We start from the raw sequence: 18,660 nt of genomic DNA on the forward strand, positions 1-18,660 counted from the left end.
TAGGCATATCGTCACTGATTGTTTATTTTAATTCATTTGGGATCCATATTATATCATAGAACCAACTAACTGAAGATCAGAGTATTAAATCCAGGTGTTCCTCTGTCAACTATAGTAAACATCCCTACTTCCATATCTAGTTGAGTGGTAATGAGGTACGGTAAACAACACTAAGGATATAAATTCTGTCTGGATGCCTTTCTGCTATGATGCCTTTTCCTCCAGCTTAGACACTCACCCTAGCACCGCACCACAGTCAGAATCAGCTAAATAAAAAAAATGTATTAGGACCTGCAGGATCATAAACTGGGTAAATTTAATTGTTTCTTACTTATGTTTTCAAAGAGAAAGCTGCATGTGAAAATGTAAATTAATAAGATTATATTAGAGTTCATAGGTTTGATTTTTATATATTGGCTGAAAATAACTATGATAATTTATATTAACATTTAGAAAAACTTAAAGGAATTCAACATCCTTGAGAAGTTCAGATCATTTTTATACCGAACTCCACTTAGCCATCTAATTTACACAGTAGCAGCCTTTCAAAATGGCCATTCCCAATGAAACGCCAGCTGCATGGCAGTCCACTTCCCTCCAACTCCCAGCAAAATCCTCTCAAACTTCCAGCCACTGGAATGACTTCCTCTTGCATATGTCTTTACCCTGACTCCACTCTTTCACTGAATTACAGAGTCTGACCAGGACATGATGCTTGTCTTTAGATCTTAACGTCCACAAATCATGACAAAGATAATATTTTAGTACAAATATTGAAATATTAAAAAGGAATTGTAGGGGACAACCCAGGACCAGCCATCAAGGAAAGTGAGGAAATTTTGAAGGGCTAATACTGTAACATTTAAATGTTTATGATCCATCCTCTTAAAAGAATCAACATTAAGAATCAATAGGGACCACGATAGAAATGGGAAATTATAGCGATGCCCAACCCTACCCTATAATGACTGGTTTATGAGCTGATCAAACTCCATAGATCCTTGCTCTTATATCTAAGTTCAGAGTAGAAAAGGCCAAGCCGCTGGACCCATGCCATCCCTCTTCATCAAGGGATCAGTGCAAACTTCTCTAATGTCCAAACAACAGATGAGTAGGTGGGTGCCGTTTGTTGTTAGCCCTAGATTGTGTATTACAACCTGCAAAAAGAGTCTATAAATTTGTCTCTGTAACAGTTTTCTTCTTGAAACTCCTTGCAAAAGGTCAGATTTGTGGGATAAACAATGAACTACTCTATTAATAGATTATCTTACAAAATCTACACAGCTGTTTCACAATAATGTACTCTAGGCTCATTTCTTCTTGATCCTCCTCTTGCTTGGATTGCTAGCTTATATGACTGTCCATGTTCTCAGGTTGAAAATCAGCCACACTCCATATTTGGAAGATTGAGCCTGATGCAAGAACTGTTCATATGAACAAATTTATTGTCCTTATAAGTGATTCAGAAGAAAATTTCGCCTTTATCTTTTCTCCTATTTCTAAAGTTCATAGGTACGAACACATGTTACACGTGCCCCCAACTTGAATTAGGAGTTTTGCCCAATCAGTCAGCCATTCTCCAAACCCAGTTTTTTACCGAATGACTACATCTGCTTTGATTAGAAGCGATTGGCCATTTTATTAGACTACATCATCATATATTATGCAACTCTGCAATTATAAAATGGCATGTCAGTATCCAGGGCACACAAATTTAATCTGTTGCCATTTTGTCAAAAGAAGGAACAGTCATAAGTGAGCTGTATGTGAGACCAAGCAAATATTAAAATCAAATCTGTAACACAAAATGAAAAGTTCAGTTAAAAACGCCTCTAACGGTACGACTTGCATTATTTTCACTCCAACGCACCTCATTGGCTTTGTTGTTACACTTAATGTGGAATGTTTGAATTTGAGTCTGTCTGACATTATCAAATTTAGAGTTTTGCCGTTAAAAAGTTTATGTTTAGGATGTATGAAGGAGGTGGAGTGTGCAACAGTACACGTTTGTGTATTAAAAGGAGATTTACCAGAATGTTGTTATGTAGGTTGATGAAGATCCCATTAAGTATTTACATTAAATGTTGCACATCTTGCCTCCATCAGTGGTTTTCAGAAACAGTTTTCGGATTGAATGATTTTTCTTTTTATATTATTTTTACTTATGTAACAGTGCAACCAAGGCATTTACAGCTCTTGTAATTTTATTCCCCACTGCTTGGCTTTTACTGGTCCTTTAATGCTACTGTTCAGCTCTGTCAGCATATCCTAGATCTCCAAACTAGTAGAGATTTTTTTCTTCAATGCAATTTCTATGATAAAACACCTCCTGAAAGTGTTGGAAGGTGCCTATTACTCTCCCCTCTTTATGAAAAAAGTAAAAAAAAAAAAAAGCTACAACAACCGTTACAGATCTCTCTCTCTCTAAGAATCACCTCTCACTTACTCTTCCACTACCTTTAAAAGCTTTTTTGTAGCTTTTTTCTTATCCCATTATATTTCTAATATAAGCCTATTAAAATCCATTATCTGTTCTGGTTTAAGAGATGCTGTGCAGCAGTCCGGTCATGAAGTGGCAGTTTTCAGTGTAGTCACCCCAATTTTTTTGTTTTCTTTTTATAATTTTTCCTACTCAAATGTGGGACAGTGTTTCAATTTGTTGGCACGTAGACAAAAGTGAAAAAGAAAATCTACACATATTGGGATCTGCTCACCCTGTGTAGTCAGAGCCTCTCTACACACCATCTTAGACTTAGACATTTATTGTCATTTAGTACAAACAGAGTGTATAAAAAAAAAAAAATCTAATTTCGTTTATAAAGCTTCCCAACAGTAAATGAGCAGCAGCTTAGCACACAGTGTGACATGCAGACCCAGAATAATGTAAAGGCCAACTACGGCAGGCATGTGCCTAGGAACCAGAAAAAGGAACAAAATAATAATAAATGAAAATAGAAAAAAAATATATATACAACCGTGTTTGTCATCTACAATTTATTTTGTGTGTTAATATATCAAAATCTATTAATTCACAAAAAAAAATAGTGGTGCTGAAAGCTTTTCTTTAAGTAATATAACTTATGTAATGTAACATATGCTCTTCTTCATTAAAAAAAAAAAATAAGAGGAGCAAAAGAAGAGGAAGTGGAGGGCTTAACACAATTTTTTTGGTTTAAGGCCATGGAATGAGTGGAAACATACTGGAGAGAAACAGTAACAAAAAAGAAACCAAATGCATTTTCCCTGTTTGAAAATTGAGAATGGATTTACAACCTCTCTGGATTTTGAAAAAAATATCGAGGCCTCTGCCCCATCAAAACTCAGTAGAAAGCATCAGTAAATGTACGCTTTTTATTTTTTAAACCTAAATCTAAATAGGTGGCGATTTTACCAAAACATAAAATGCATATCTATTAAATGTATAACATAGAGTAATACTATTAATATAAAATTACATTTCAGGAACAAACCTCAAAAATTTGTCTTTCATTCTATACAATTTTTTTTTATTATTATTCTACAAGACCAAGATGCTGCCAAGGTGTCCTTGTTTCTGCTTTGATGGAGGCCTGAGATGCTAGAAGGCTGAAGATTATCCCACGCTCCCCACATGCTAAATACTTTCCCCAGTAAGTGCTGTTAGTTTTAGTTTTATTTTGTTCACACAATTCAGTTTGTTTTTTTTGTTTGCTGTCTGAGCAGGTCACTAAATACATTTGAAAAAATGCGTTCTTGGTTCAAACTAAGGATCAAGTTATTTAATGATTATTTAAATCTGCTTACGCAATACAACTTCCAAAGAATCATTAAGGACAAAACTGCTAAACATTCCAGACAAGGAGCCTAGGTGCTCAGTGATGAATGCCCGAAAATTGAAGAGAGATGATCCTTGTCCATGAAAATGAACGTCTAGACTTTACCACTACAGCAGAGTTTGTCCCACTACAACGGTTGCTCTTTTTACGTCTCATCAAAATATTTAATTAAGATAATCTGCAAAATACAACAGCTTACAACATTTATTTTATTAGATGTTTTCCATTGCAATTCTGAGACTTATTGGGGATTTACTGTTACTACTAATGACATTTGCAATGGATAAGGATAATTTAATAGTTTCTAGTGGAGCTTTGTAGTAACGTATAAATACGGTAATAAAAGTAAAAAAAAATAGTATGATAGACTGTTTGATATATGACCCATGACTGATTTTGACATACATAGCTCCAACTCATCGTAACAACAATCTACAGTCTGCCTAGTTTAGACTATTCCGGTTCTGGTTAAATCTGAGATTAAAAAGTGGGACGCAACAGGTGTGACCCAGCCTTAAGAATGTTTGTTGAATCTGATGTGGCCTGTTCATAAGAGCACACAGTAGGAGAAAAAGAGAAATTTAAGGCCGGAATATGAAAATGTTGTTGCATGTGGACTATTCCTTGCAAATTTACCCAGCTTGGAATATTGCTTTGTTTAAAAGAAAAAATTAAATATTTAATTTAATTTTACACTGCAACAGATTGGTGACCTGTTCAGAATGTACCCTGCCTCTCACCCATAGAGAGCTGAAAATAGGCACTGGTCCCACAGCAACCCTTATGGAATATGTGGGAGAAGATAAATGGAATGACTTAATTGTTTACACTGTAAGCATGAGCTGTGTCCCTTAATCCTGGTCATCCTAGTGGGGTTTTTTTTTAATTATGAAGCCTCAATAAACCTTGGAGGCCATTACATAACAGTTCTATTTACACCTAAATAAATTATGAACATCCTCAATATATTATATAATGTATAATATAATGCAGAAATTCAGTCTTACACCAGACTATAAATAAGGGTGAGAATATAAAGGTGACTAATATTTTTCAGAACATAAAAAATCCTAATAAAATACCTTGAGATTAATGGTTCTAAATTCATAAAACGTAAAAAAGAGAAAGCCGTATGAATATTTAGCAAGGATCTGTGAAATTGTTGGGGTTTAGCACAATTATGATATTACTATAGAACATTGATAAGATGATTATGCCTTAATTTTTTACTTGGTAACTATTGCATATATCCTGGAGTCTGGTTAAGAGACAAACATTTCAAAGAAAAAAATTATTCAATTTGTTGTGTTTGAATTTTATAATATACAGATTCATAAAGAGAGAAACATTACTTTTTTATATTTTTTCCAAATACCAATCAAAAACCTCAAGTTGAAATATTTAGTATATCTCAATAAGAAAGGCATTAGCTCTTACCTGTAAAATGTGGTGGACACAAGCATTTGTAGGTTCTATCTTTTGGGTCTGTGGATCCGTTGCTCAGGCAGACTCCTTTGTTTTGACAAGGATTATCCAAGCATGCATCAAACCTTTCACAGAACCTCCCAAAGTAGTTATGGTGGCATTGGCAGTGGTATGCACCTTTGTAAAAATCCGTCCGACAAAGTCCATTTCCCGAACAAAGTCTAAGAAAAGGGGACGCCCTGCAGAGTTGTGTTTTAACAGTCACATTCAGCCTTAAACCAAGCTTGCATAGCTGTGAATCTCCTTCATGAAGTGCAATAAAGTAATGATGACCTGGGGTAATCCACTTGGCCTCAACATGTTCACTTTCCTTTATTTTGTGTGGGAAAACAAACTGATTCTTTAAATCTGCATTTGTAATGCAGCTTTCAAAGTCCTCTCTTGACACATTGAAGAGTCTGATGCCATATGACTTGAGTGTTTCATCAGCATACATCAGCAGTTTGTCTCCATGCTGTAGCTGAAGGGGGCATAGCTGGGGAAAGTTATAAGGCTGCCTCACTTGGCCTTCCCCCGGAGAACCCCAGCATTCAAAATCACTCTTACAGAGTTTTCCAATTAAAGTCCAATTCATTTGGATTGTGTGTTTATTAAGGTTCCACTCAAGCGGTTCTTGTCTGTTACAAACCGTTTGGCACTTGGTAATGTGGACAGCTGCATAAATAACAATCAAACAGAAAAAAGACACCCACATCTTTCCCTTCTGTCACAATTAATGCCTTATCAGTCTTAAACAATTAAATGGAACTTTATCAGGTTTGTGGATGTCATAAATAGACTGTGTTGTGTCCCGTGGTTCTTCATTATACAGGCATGGCACCAACCTGAGAAAAAATAAAGAAAATGTATATTATTTATTTATTTATTTTATATCACTTTAATATTTTTTGAAAAACAAATAGATCTCTCAAAACTGTGCAATGTTTCTCTAACACTATTAAAACAACTGACACAGAACATAATCGGAAGGTTGCTTTGTAAAAACGTATTGTGTCATTGTGTCTAGAAGGAATTGTCATAATAATATGCAGTGCTGCTGACCACCAAGTGTGTCACAGCATTCTCAGCATCCCTGAGGTTTCTACGACTGACAGTGTCACAAAATATTCTTTCCCCTATGCCGGTGCCTGATACCTTAGTGTTGAGCATTGAGATGAGTTAAAGCAGACAGCATTGTCTTTCTCCCTCTGTCTTTCTCCCTCTGTCTTTCTCCCTCAGGCGCTTTTCCTATGTGTGCTCGAGACAAAAACAGCAAAGTCGCAAAGGCTCGCTACAAGAGAAACTATGTCCCTTAATCATCTCACAAAGGCAGATATGAAAGCTATTTGGTGATAAGTAATAACACCCTGAATATTAAACACCAGTTCTTAATAGAGAGGAGTGATAAACTAAACAAGATTACATGAATTATTATTGGAGCACAGTGGGCATATAATTTATACGAGATAAGGTTGACTATTGTGTTTCGCTGAACAAATCTGTTCCTGATTCATGAGGAGAAGAAAAATCTAATCATCTATTTCTAATATGTACATGACATTTATAATTGTTTAAATATTTGGAGGTTATTCAGTATAAGCAATATCAAATTTCTTTGAGGTGATCTATTCTCCAATGAAACATTATTAATGCATGCTTAAAAAAAACAACTCTTAAATATGAAATGCCACATTTGGCTTGATACATCTTAAGGGCTGTATTGCTTCAGATCATGACAGTGCCTCAATATTTTGAATTATAACTTCACTCATTTTGTCCATTGTTATAACCCTTGCTGTTATCTTTAAGCTTCTTGTTTTAATAAAAAGGGCTCCAAAATCCCAATATATGGTTTTATCAAGCCCCAAAGGGACATGTCGAGGACTTATAACACATCATTACCAAAGGCAAAAAAACACATGCTACCGATGAAGACACTTTCAGTCCTTTAAACCTTGCCTTTTGTGAAAACTTTCACTTGATTTAAATAAATATCGTCTATCAACTGGAGGTCCTCAGAGGTATTTGCCTTTGGTTTCCTAAGAGGCTGGTACCTGTACTTGTCCATTCAGTGATCAGAGTTACATTCAATGGATGATGGATCTCATAAGCATAACTGAGGGACTGCTGGAGAGTCAACAACAAACTACAAGCGAATACCTATTATCACCATATCCTCATCCAGGAGAAGTGTGTCCTGCAAAGTCAATGACCTACAGGTGCTGGTCATAAAATTAGAATATCATGAAAAAGTAGATTGATTTCAGTAATTCCATTTAAAAAGTGAAACTTGTATATTATATTCATACACTACATACAAACTCATATATTTCAGATGTTTATTTTGTTTAATTTTGATGATTACAAATGACAACAAATGAAAATCTCAAATTCATCATATCAGAAAATTAGAATATTGTGAAAAGGTTCACAATTGATGGCCCCTGGTGCCACACTCTAATCAGCTAATTAACTCAAACCACCTGCAAAAGCCTTTAAATGGTCTTTCAGTCTAGTTCTATAGGCTACACAATCATGGGGAAGACTGCTGACTTGACAGTTGTCCAAAAGACGACCATCGACACCTTGCACAAGGAGGGCAAGACACAAAAGGTCATCGCTAAAGAGGCTGGCTGTTCACAGAGCTCAGTGTCCAAGCACATTAATAGAGAGGCGAAGGGAAGGAAAAGATGTGGTCGAAAAAAGTGTACAAGCAAGAGAGATAACCGCACCCTGGAGAGGATTGTGAAACAAAACCCCTTCAAAAATGTGGGGGAGATTCACAAAGAGTGGACTGCAGCTGGAGTGAGTGCTTCAAGAACCACCACACACAGACGTATGAAAGACATGGGTTTCTGCTGTCGCATTCCTTGTGTCAAGCCACTCTTGAACCACAGACAGCGTCAGAAGCGTCTAAAGAGAAACAGGACTGGACTGCTGGTGAGTGGTCCAAAGTCATGTTCTCTGATGAAAGTAAATTTTGCATTTCCTTTGGAAATCAAGGTTCCAGAGTCTGGAGGAAAAGAAGAGAGGCACTTCATCCACGTTGCTTGAAGTCCAGTGTAAAGTTTCCACAGTCAGTGATGGTTTGGGGTGCCATGTCATCTGCTGGTGTTGGTCCATTGTGTTTTCTGAGGTCCAGGGTCAACGCAGCCACATACCAGGAAGTTTTAGAGCACTTCATGCTTCCTGCAGCTGACCAACTTTTTGGAGATGCAGATTTCATTTTCCAACAGGACTTGGCACCTGCACACAGTGCCAAAGCTACCAGTACCTGGTTGAAGGACCATGGTATCCCTGTTCTTAATTGGCCAGCAAACTCTCCTGACCTTAACCCCATAGAAAATCTATGGGGTATTGTGAAGAAGAAAATGCAATACACCAGACCCAACAATTCAGAAGAGCTAAAAGCCACTATTAGAGCAACCTGGGCTATCATAACACCTGAGCAGTGCCACAGACTGATCGACTCCATGCCACGCCGCATTGCTGCAGTAATACAGGCCAAAGGAGGCCCAACTAAATACTGAGTGCTGTACATGCTCATACTTTTCATGTTCATACTTTTCAGTTGGCCAACATTTCTATAAATCCTTTGTTTTTATTGGTCTTCAGTAATATTCTAATTTTCTGATATGATGAATTTGAGATTTTCATTTGTTGTCATTTGTAATCATCAAAATTAAACAAAATAAACATCTGAAATATATGAGTTTGTATGTAGTGTATGAATATAATATACAAGTTTCACTTTTTAAATGGAATTACTGAAATCAATCTACTTTTTCATGATATTCTAATTTTATGACCAGCACCTGTAATGCGATTGTCTGGTTTTCATTATAGTGGGTTCACATCAAAAGCAAAACATGTAAAATGTTGCCAGTTTCTCTGCTTTTGCCTAAACAGGGTCACTAGTTGTGAAAAGAATGAAATAATACATAAACAATGATATATTCATATACATTTGCAGAGCTACAGGTTTCATTTTATTGACAAAGCAAATACAGGAGATAGAAGTTAATCCAAATCCAGGTCCTTTCTAAAAACATTTTGCCAACTTAACAGCGTGTTCTTTCATTTTTCTTTTGAAGTAGAAAAAGTTAGGCTCATTAAGTTGTCATTGCTTTGCACAGAGACAGTAATTAAGATATAGGGCCAAGTGAATGAGGTGCATATGCTAGTTACAGCACAATGGCACTTATGCAAAAATGAGGACATGCAGGTGTAAGTTGAGATAAACATCGCTGAGATAAATAGTGCAATCCCTCTGCATATGGTAATTTCTCATTATTGTCAGCTTCATTCAGAACTTCTTAAGCCCTGACAGCTGCAGTGACTGGATTTAGGTGATGTTTTCTGTGGGAACATGTGCACATGATACACTTCTTGCCTGTTATAGGACTAGGAATGATTTCTCAAAGATTTACATTTATACTGTATTTTGAAGGGAAAAAAGCAGAATGAAATTCCAACTGAATTAATTTGGTGCTCCTTTTGTCGTGGGAGTTTCAAAGATCACAAATAATATTTTGATCTTTTAAAAAAGTATTGAAGTGAAGATACAGGAAGGGAAAAAGTAACTTATCTGGAAAATACTGAAATCAATGCAGATGCACACTTTTTGATTTCCAATGATTAGTTTTAAGAAATGTATTTTAGTCTTCATCATGCCAAATAGCAAGTTTTATGTGGATAAAAAAATCATATATATATTATGTAACTTATCTCACCCAAGGAAGTCTCTTGCAAATACGACCCATTTAAAGTTACTTGATCAGAGCTCAATCTTTTGTTCATACAAGCGTGGACCTATATCTGACTTAATATCCCTTTATCAGGTGGCTTAAACAGGAAGGGTCAAATGTCATTAACTATATTAGACTTTAGATTTGCCTTTGAGAATATTAGCTAATTAAAACCTCTTTCACTTATTACATAGTATGTGTGCTGTTAGCAGCAGGATGCCACTGAGATGATGCAGAGCCTCTGATGGCACTCCAGAACAACTTTAAGACTGTTTGGCATCAGTTGTATTTCCAGGGTAGCTCCATGGATTTGTCCTAATCAGTAATAATGCTGATGTGCCTCGAGAGCTTGCAACTTTCAGACACCAACAAATACAAATTTCCAAGCTTCAAATGAGAGTTCCTTGATTGGTAGACAGCACACTAGGGGTAAAAAAGAGCTTGATTGCAGATTCTTACATCCATCATTGTTTGGGCTTTATAGCCATCACTAGTTCCAACAAACTTTGTGTTAGCATTAATGCCTTTATTGGCATTTTTTTCTTCAAATAGTTGGTTGCTTTTATAAGCACAAATATACATGTACATTTTTTATAATTCTATGTATTTGCATATTTCTTTAAATCTGAGAATGCTTTATGTAATAAGTGTACAATATATTTGTAGCTGGTACACCTGAATTTCACCAACTGAAGGTTACATTGTACAATATCAACATAATAGCAAGTGCAACTTCATCTCTGTTCCCTGCAATTTTTTAGTTTGAGAAAGTACCTTTATCAGTCGCTCAACCTTGTCGTATATTGAAACGAGATCCACCCAAAGGTAAAGTCGTATATTGCTGTTTTTTTTTTGTAGCATTTGAACAGTGTTTGTGGTAATTATATTATATACACTCCTTGAAACACCAAGCCAACACAAAACAGAGCAATACAAAACAGAGCAATATGATAATGAATATCAAAATCATGGGTTTGCATTGCACCAGCAAACCAGATGTGTTTAGTGCTGTAGAGCAGCGGCCCCCAACCACCGGGCCGCGGACCGGTACCGGTCCGTCGGTCATTTGGTACTGGGCCGCAGAGAAAAAAAAAAAAAATATATATATATATATATATATATAGATAGATAAATAATTTATCGACGATCAGAGTCTGAGTGATGTTTTATTTTAAAAAATATATTTCAAAAAAAATATATGCCAGTCGCATCATTTTACTTGATCGTATTTACCTCCCCACCCCCTCGCCAGCCGGTCCTTGAACATATTGTCTGACATATAGCGGTCCGTGGTGCAAAAAAGGTTGGGGACCGCTGATGTAGAGCATATGTCAATGTATGAACTAAGGTTTTGGCCCATTCACATTAATTTCCTGATTTTTCTGCCCAAAATTGTGAATCCAGATATTTCTAAAATTATACTTTTATAAGGTCTCTGTTTGTTTTATATTTTTTCATAATAAATTCAAATTAGTAAAGAAAAATTACATTTTGTCTAAATAATATAATAATTTTTTATTTACATGTAGTAGGGGGACCAAGTGCATCACAGTTTCTTGCAGGGCTGGGAGTCTCAACTTGTCAGGGTGACAGAGCCGACCCTTGTCTAATACCTAAAGCACCAACTATTAGCATGTACATATCAGAATCAAATCGCATAGCATTTAAATATGGTACCCTGGTCTAATAAATTACATTATCTTTTATTTTATGCAGATTGCTGTTTGCTTCTTACCATGGTACTGTAGCACATAGTAGCAGAATTCCCAATAGGAAAATAGCAAATCAGTGGGGGCATAGTAATGTCTTGAGGAATTTCTGCAGGGAAGCCTTTGGCCTTGAAATCCTGGTGTTAATGAAATCCGTGGATGCTAAATTGACATTTACCACGGCACATACATGGGTGTTGTTGCAGTGCATGCAAACAGTATTACCTGATAGTTGTAGCTTCATTTTATCAAAATCAAATACTCTGCCACAAACCAAAAACTGAGAAAAACACATTTGGAGTGAGTAGGAATTAATTTATATAGCACTTTTCAGGGGCAAGGCAATTCAAAGTGCTTTACATCATAGAAAAACCAGAACAAAGTTTCAGCAGAATCATAAAAAAAATCAATGAAGTACACGGCTAATCATCACAACATCTGAATCATTACACAAAACCATCAACCAGATATGCATGATAATTATAGGAAGATGGTCACTGTGTATGAAGACATTCTTTTTTAGAGCAGAATTTCACCTGGATTAGTCTGTGTGCTTAAAAACAAAGGCAGCTCTAAACATTTGGGTCACAGTATATGGGTTTACAGTATAAGAATTTAGAGTTTTTTTCTGTTTTGTATTTTTCTGGGAGTTTGATTTATATTAAAGGAACATAAAGACCGCTTCTCCATGTTTGGCTCTAGGGATACAAAGTACATTTGAGTGCTATGGAAGTCAAACCCAATGACAGTAAGTCTTTAAGGTATCATGATGCTAAACCATTCAGTGATTTATAAACTAATGTAAGTATTTTAAAGTACATTCTTGGAGCTACAGTTGTCCATGGTAAGGATTTTTAAAGCCAGGCTGATGTGCTCTATTTTTCCATTTTTATTGGAACACAAGCAGCAGATTTTTGGATTAGCTTCAGCTTTCTGACGAGTCTTTTTTTGGCAGACCTGTGAAGACTCGGTAGCAATAATCAATGCGACTAAATATAAAAGCATGGATTAGTTTAGATTTTGGGCCAGTTTTGGCACCTCCACCCATTGAGTTAAGTGCTTGGATAGGTTAGGAGTCACCTGGTGAGAATATGATATAGAGCTGTGTATCATCTGCATGGTTATGATAACCAATCCTATCTCTTATCATAATCTGAGATAGTATTTAGAAAATAAATAGAAGGGGTGCAAGGATTGAAACTTGAGGCTCCCATCGATGCCAAAGCCTAACATGCACACAGACTTTCCCGCTATCATCCACATATTTATTTATTTATGGAGGCACACAAAAAAGTTTGGATGCACTGTGATTAATTGCAAACACAAATCTCTTTGTTCTTAAAATAGAGATCTACTCTGCGTGTGCTAAGGAGTCTACATGTGTTTTAGAGAACAAACTGTTCAATATTGGGCCCTTAGATATAAATATATATATATATATATATATATACTGTAAACAGGATGAGCTTTTTCACATTTATTAAACAAGAATTAAATTGGGACACATTTCTGATTTTACCCACCAGAAATGTGTCCAAAATGCTGAAATAACAGATTTTCAAGATGAATGGATAAAAATTTAAAAGGTTTGAAAAGAAATTAATCATTTTGAAGCCTGCCCTGGATTCATGTCTGGAGTATAGGCTGATTTGATATTAAAAAAAGTGTATATCATGGCCGTTTTTTTAAATTAACTTTAAAATATTGTAAAAAAAAAAAAAATATATATATATATATATATATATATATATATATATATACATACATACATATATATGTATATTGTACTATTATGAAGAGATTATTTGAATTAGTGTGCTTAGCAAATCTGGTGGCCTAAAATTCTAAAAAAAAAAATTGGCATGGACACCATAAGTATCCCTCACAGGGTGAAATAAGGTGTTTGATTATCTATCACCTTGAGCAGTGTGGAGAAAAACATTTCAGTCACACTCCCTGTAAATTCATATGGTTTCTAAAGTAGTTTTTGTGCATCAGTAAATGTGACCATAATGTCTCTTTCTGTATAGTACCTTGATGCAAAACATAATAGAGCAGGTAAGCTTTAATGGGAGAGTTTAAAGGACTTTTAATCAGTTCTGGGTGGTTAAAGTCAACCCTGGACTGTATCCACATGAGTAAAAGCCGGCTAAGGCCTGAGGCCAAAAGGACAGCGTTAAACAACAGCTTAACTGCAGTATTACACTCATCCGACGCGTCTGCCTGCTCCCATTCTGAGAACGACAGACCCAGGATTTACTGCACGGTAATCTGACATCCAGGGTGCGCATATGGACCATCTGCCATCATAAACGGTGCAAACTACGTCTGAAGTGTTCAAACTCAATTACGCTGGTAAGTTCACTCTGCAAGGGTGCATGCTCACCATTATCTGCTTGGCTTGTTACGTCGTTTTGGAGAGGGCGGTTTTCCACTTGGAGGCTGCAAAGATGTGTTTCTTCGCGAGGAAGGAGCTCAATCAGCGTCCCCGCGCACGCGCACGAAGACACCTGTTCCTAAACAAAATGTGATCAGGTCCGAGGCTGGGGTGATGGGAAGGCGCACCCTCTGTCACAGGACAGGAGCCTACTGCGCGCGGGGCGGGGGCCGCTCCAAGTCTGCTTGATTGATTATTTAATCAGGCTTAACCGAAGATTCATTAACCAACCCCTGTTATTCCGTGTCAATAGCTGAACTTACTACAGTAAATAAGATAGATAGATAGATAGATAGATAGATAGATAGATAGATAGATAGATAGATAGATAGATAGATAGATAGATAGATAGATAGATAGATAGATAGATAGATAGATAGATAGATAGATACCATGAACTCCCTTTTATTGGTCCAATATGTCATTATAATACAAAATCACAAGTGAATCATATACATGCAATCATCCTAACAGCCCGAAATAAAAAAAAATAATAAAAACCCCAAAACTGAGAGTAAGCAATTCATCCCTTACACAACATAAAATGTCTCTGCTTCCCCAAATACAGATGAACTTTTGCATCTCTGACACCATCTTATAATAGGCAAACTCTGTCCTAAGACATGCAGCTACCAACCCTCTGAACCTCAGGTCAACATATACAGAACCTTTCTCCCTCATTTTATTTCTCCTGCTCAGCCAAATGCTCATCTTTGTCTGACCAAACAAAAAATTAACCAGACAAATATTTCTGTTCTACTGAGTATCTGGGGCCAAAAATAAACAGTTTGTTATTAAAACTGAATCCTAATCCGCCCACCCACTGCTTTAACAATGAGAAGAGAGAAACCAACATCCGAGCAAGAGATCTGGAACATCCGAGCAAGAGATGCTGTAGTGTTTCCTCAGCCTGACAAAAGGCACACTGACTCCCTGATCTGTGATAGATAGATAGATAGATAGATAGATAGATAGATAGATAGATAGATAGACAGACAGACAGACAGACAGACAGACAGACAGACAGACAGACAGACAGACAGACAGACAGACAGACAGACAGACAGATACATAGATAGATACAAACATAGTGTAAGGATTCCTCTCAGTGTATTTGTGTTTCTGTGTTTGTCTCCCTTCTTCCACCAGGAGGCGCCTGGTTCTGGTCCGCCTCCTCGCACACCTGCTGATGGTTTCCTCATTAAACAGAGTGTTCTTAAGCTGCTGACTGCCACTACCTCGACTCCAGAGTGTTTGCCAGTTTTGGGTACTCTAGCCAAGCTGAGTTTTGCTGAGTCAAACTGAGTTCTTGTCAATCTGAGTTTTAACATTGCTTTATCTTTGCCTCTCGGCAGGAAGTCATCCTGCAAACTGGATTTTTCTGACCTTCTCTCCCTGGAAGGATCAACTGAGCTACAAACTGAGCTGGGGTTCAAACAGGAGGTTTGGATCCACTTTCCTCAAGAGATCGTTTGAGCTTTGCATTGAGAAAGGGATTCTCCACTACAACCCGTTCAAGTACCGCAGGAAATCTGAGTGGCAGTCAGTTTCTCCGTTCACCTATGAACAACTGCTTTCTGGGTAAACTCTGTTCCGCCCTCCACCGAATTAGACAAACACTGGAATTACAGCATACAGACTGGAGTCAAGGTTTCAACAACTTCTCTGGAGAAGTGAGTCAGCAACCAAATCCTCTTCTCCATGTTCACGAATCAAATTTCCCACTGAGCCTGAACTAACCGCTGTGTCTTCCCCTCACTTTTCAGTACCAGTTGAGCAGTGTTCAGAGCAACACTTCTCTCTGTTTTATCACTTCAATAAAACCTGTTTCACCTTTCCCTGGTCTCCATGTTTGGTCTTCTGCGTTTGGGTCTGAACTTTAGTAAAACCATGACAGAGGCCAGAGTGTTCTGTCATGGTTTACTCAGGACTGCTAGAGTGGAAAAGTTTTTGTTTCACCTGGTTTAAATTTTTTACGAAATCTTCAAGGAACCTCTTGCTATTTGATTATTAATCGATTAATCAAAAAAATAATTGGCCGTTTAATTGATTTGCAAAATAAATGTTAGTCGCAGCCTAACTGCATCTAGTCATTTACTTGGCAGCATTGGTAACTTCTCAATGAGCATGTAGTGATAGTTGACATTCATTTCCCTAGTGTCATTAACTCTGCAACATGACTCACACTCAACATGCGTACAGTGACAGTGAAGAAGAAAAACTCCCTATAACAGGAAAAAGCTCCAGCAGAAACAGGCCCAGGACTTGGTGCTGAAAAACAGAACCAACTTTATCATCTATAATAGATGTTGACAAAGTAGTTTTCTCTGTATATAAGAAACAATCGTAATATGTAGCTGGCCTAGCTAGGGCTTTATAAATGAGAGGGAGAATTTTAAACTCTATTATTGTTAAGGATCCAACAATGAACCGAATAATTCAACCAGACACAGTGTTTCTTTTAAAAGTTTCATTGAAAGCTGCGGAGATGAGAGACTGAACTCAAGGTTCCACTGAACATGCAAATGCATGGGAACCTATGTGCCACAGTTTCTGCCAAGCACCCTTTTCCCCCGGGAGTGTTTCAGAACAGAGCGCCTCCAAGCAGTTGGACTGAGATTGGGCAGGCATCTGATTGCTCATTTTTAGAGGAGCTGGATGCTGGTTGCTTCTGAGTATCAACAGTCTATCATGAATATAACGCTTTGTTTGCTAGGTTAACATTGACGTCCATGTTAAAGGAAAAATAGCGTGTAGCCTATTTTCTCTGAAGTAAATTCAGGTAAAAATAGGCTACAGGCTTACAGATTCATCATTGCTGAACTTCTGAGGTGTCAGTCTGCTCATTAAACAATGTTTTAGTCGAAAAGAATAAAATAAAAAGCCTTTTTAAAAATATTTGTCAATAACAATTTAATTAATATCTCTTTAATTCTTTAATTTCGAGTTTTGTTCAGAGTGAAAGAAACTTTAGCCTGGTGATACAAAGAAACATATTAGCAGAATTAACAAGAAGACCCCATCGATACGTCACAATGTTTTTGCTGTGACACATTTACTGTTTAGATGTCAGGATGCTTTATTTATTTATTTTAACAGACCAGGCATCATTAGGTCAGTTCTGGTGGTGCTGGTATCTATTACTGCCTCTTCATGGAAGCGACCAGCAACTCCACAATGTCTCGTGTGGTACATGTTAAAGTTCATTTCGTCATTTTTAAACATTCTCCTTCTAAATACATACACCCACACATATAAACTTACATAGACACCAAGGAGAGTACTATAACTGTTTTGGTGCTGTATTTCTGTTATTTCTCATGCTTATTTGCTTAGGGAATATTTTGACAGCTTGTTTAGAATGTATTTTCCAATGACCTACATCTCCTTTCACTGTACAGGTATACTCGCACCAGGGAGCTGCGCAACAATCTGTCTTCTACTAGTAGGTGATGAAAAACAGTATAAAGCAAGGGGTTAAGTGCCTTGCTCCAGGGCAATTCAGTAGTGTGCTTCTGAGGGTAAAAAAAAAGTGTTCGACATTAACATTACAGGCCCTGAATCCTCTACAGCCTTCCACTGTGTTTTAATAAGCTGGTTGCTTGGGCCAGAAAACATAACAATGTTCTTCTAAAGTCATTTAAAGAAACATCTCCCATCTTTGTTTGAAATGAAGCCATGGTATTTTGATGCAGATAGCATTCCGCTTTTTTTGCTGATAACCATACTCTGTAGGATGATATGAAAGGCAATTTTCACAAGATAAAAAAAAAACAATTGTATTGATAACAATATTTCAAGAATATAAATTAAATGTGATGCTATCCCAGTTGTTTTATGTGCAAAAAGCTAACTTTGACCCAATTTTAAACTCCTCGAGGTGAGACACAGAGTAAGATGTTTTTAAAAGGGTCACTGACACTATATTTTTCATTAGTTCCTTTATCACTGAAGCATTTGCACACAAAAATAAAAAGCCTCCAACCCAGTTGTACATGGTGCTCTTCTCTCACGTGGGACCTCACAAGCACTCGGCTAAAAGAGGTCTGCAAATCATCTTGTCAGCAGACAGTTTCAAATAATTTCAGGAGGATTTGTAGGATGGCTGTTCTTATCAAAATACATCAGGATAAAGCACCTGCCTGACCTTAAGGGCTGACATATTCTATCTCATATGCTCATCTCAGAGAAAAGGCGCTTAAGTTCTCAACTTTGGTTTCCTCCCCCTCTGTGACTAGATTAACGAGCTGCCCTTTTGTGTTCAGCATTGGCCATATTTCCTGCAGCTTGAGGTAGCTTCATTATACACAGAAATATCGACCTTCAATGCTTTTTATGAGAATGTATCACTAAGAAAAGCCAGCATTTATCTATATAGCTCTGCAAACTACACTCATCACTCCACATGTACAAGTGTTGCACATCTTAGCATGTATATATGGCCATGAATTGTACTATAAGAGCTCCCTTACTTAAAGGTATTTACT

The 18,660-nt window shown here is 36.9% G+C and overlaps 1 protein-coding gene across 1 annotated transcript in view; it reads right to left on the reverse strand.

The window, feature by feature from the left end:
• eys (eyes shut homolog) overlaps window positions 1-14,301 on the reverse strand; it is a 248,419-nt gene extending 234,118 nt beyond the window's left edge. Inside the window, exons 1-2 of the mRNA XM_038296242.1 lie at window positions 14,123-14,301; window positions 5,253-6,124 (exon numbers count right to left, since the gene is read on the reverse strand). Of these exons, the coding sequence (XP_038152170.1) occupies window positions 5,253-5,994 (742 nt within the window). The 5' untranslated portion in view covers window positions 5,995-6,124; window positions 14,123-14,301. The remainder of the gene's footprint in view (window positions 1-5,252; window positions 6,125-14,122) is intronic.
• Between the last annotated feature and the right edge of the window lie 4,359 nt (window positions 14,302-18,660).

The sequence above is a fragment of the Cyprinodon tularosa genome, unplaced genomic scaffold (assembly GCF_016077235.1).
Source record: "Cyprinodon tularosa strain WSP-4 unplaced genomic scaffold, ASM1607723v1 ctg37, whole genome shotgun sequence".
In the NCBI taxonomy this organism is placed as follows: domain Eukaryota; kingdom Metazoa; phylum Chordata; class Actinopteri; order Cyprinodontiformes; family Cyprinodontidae; genus Cyprinodon; species Cyprinodon tularosa.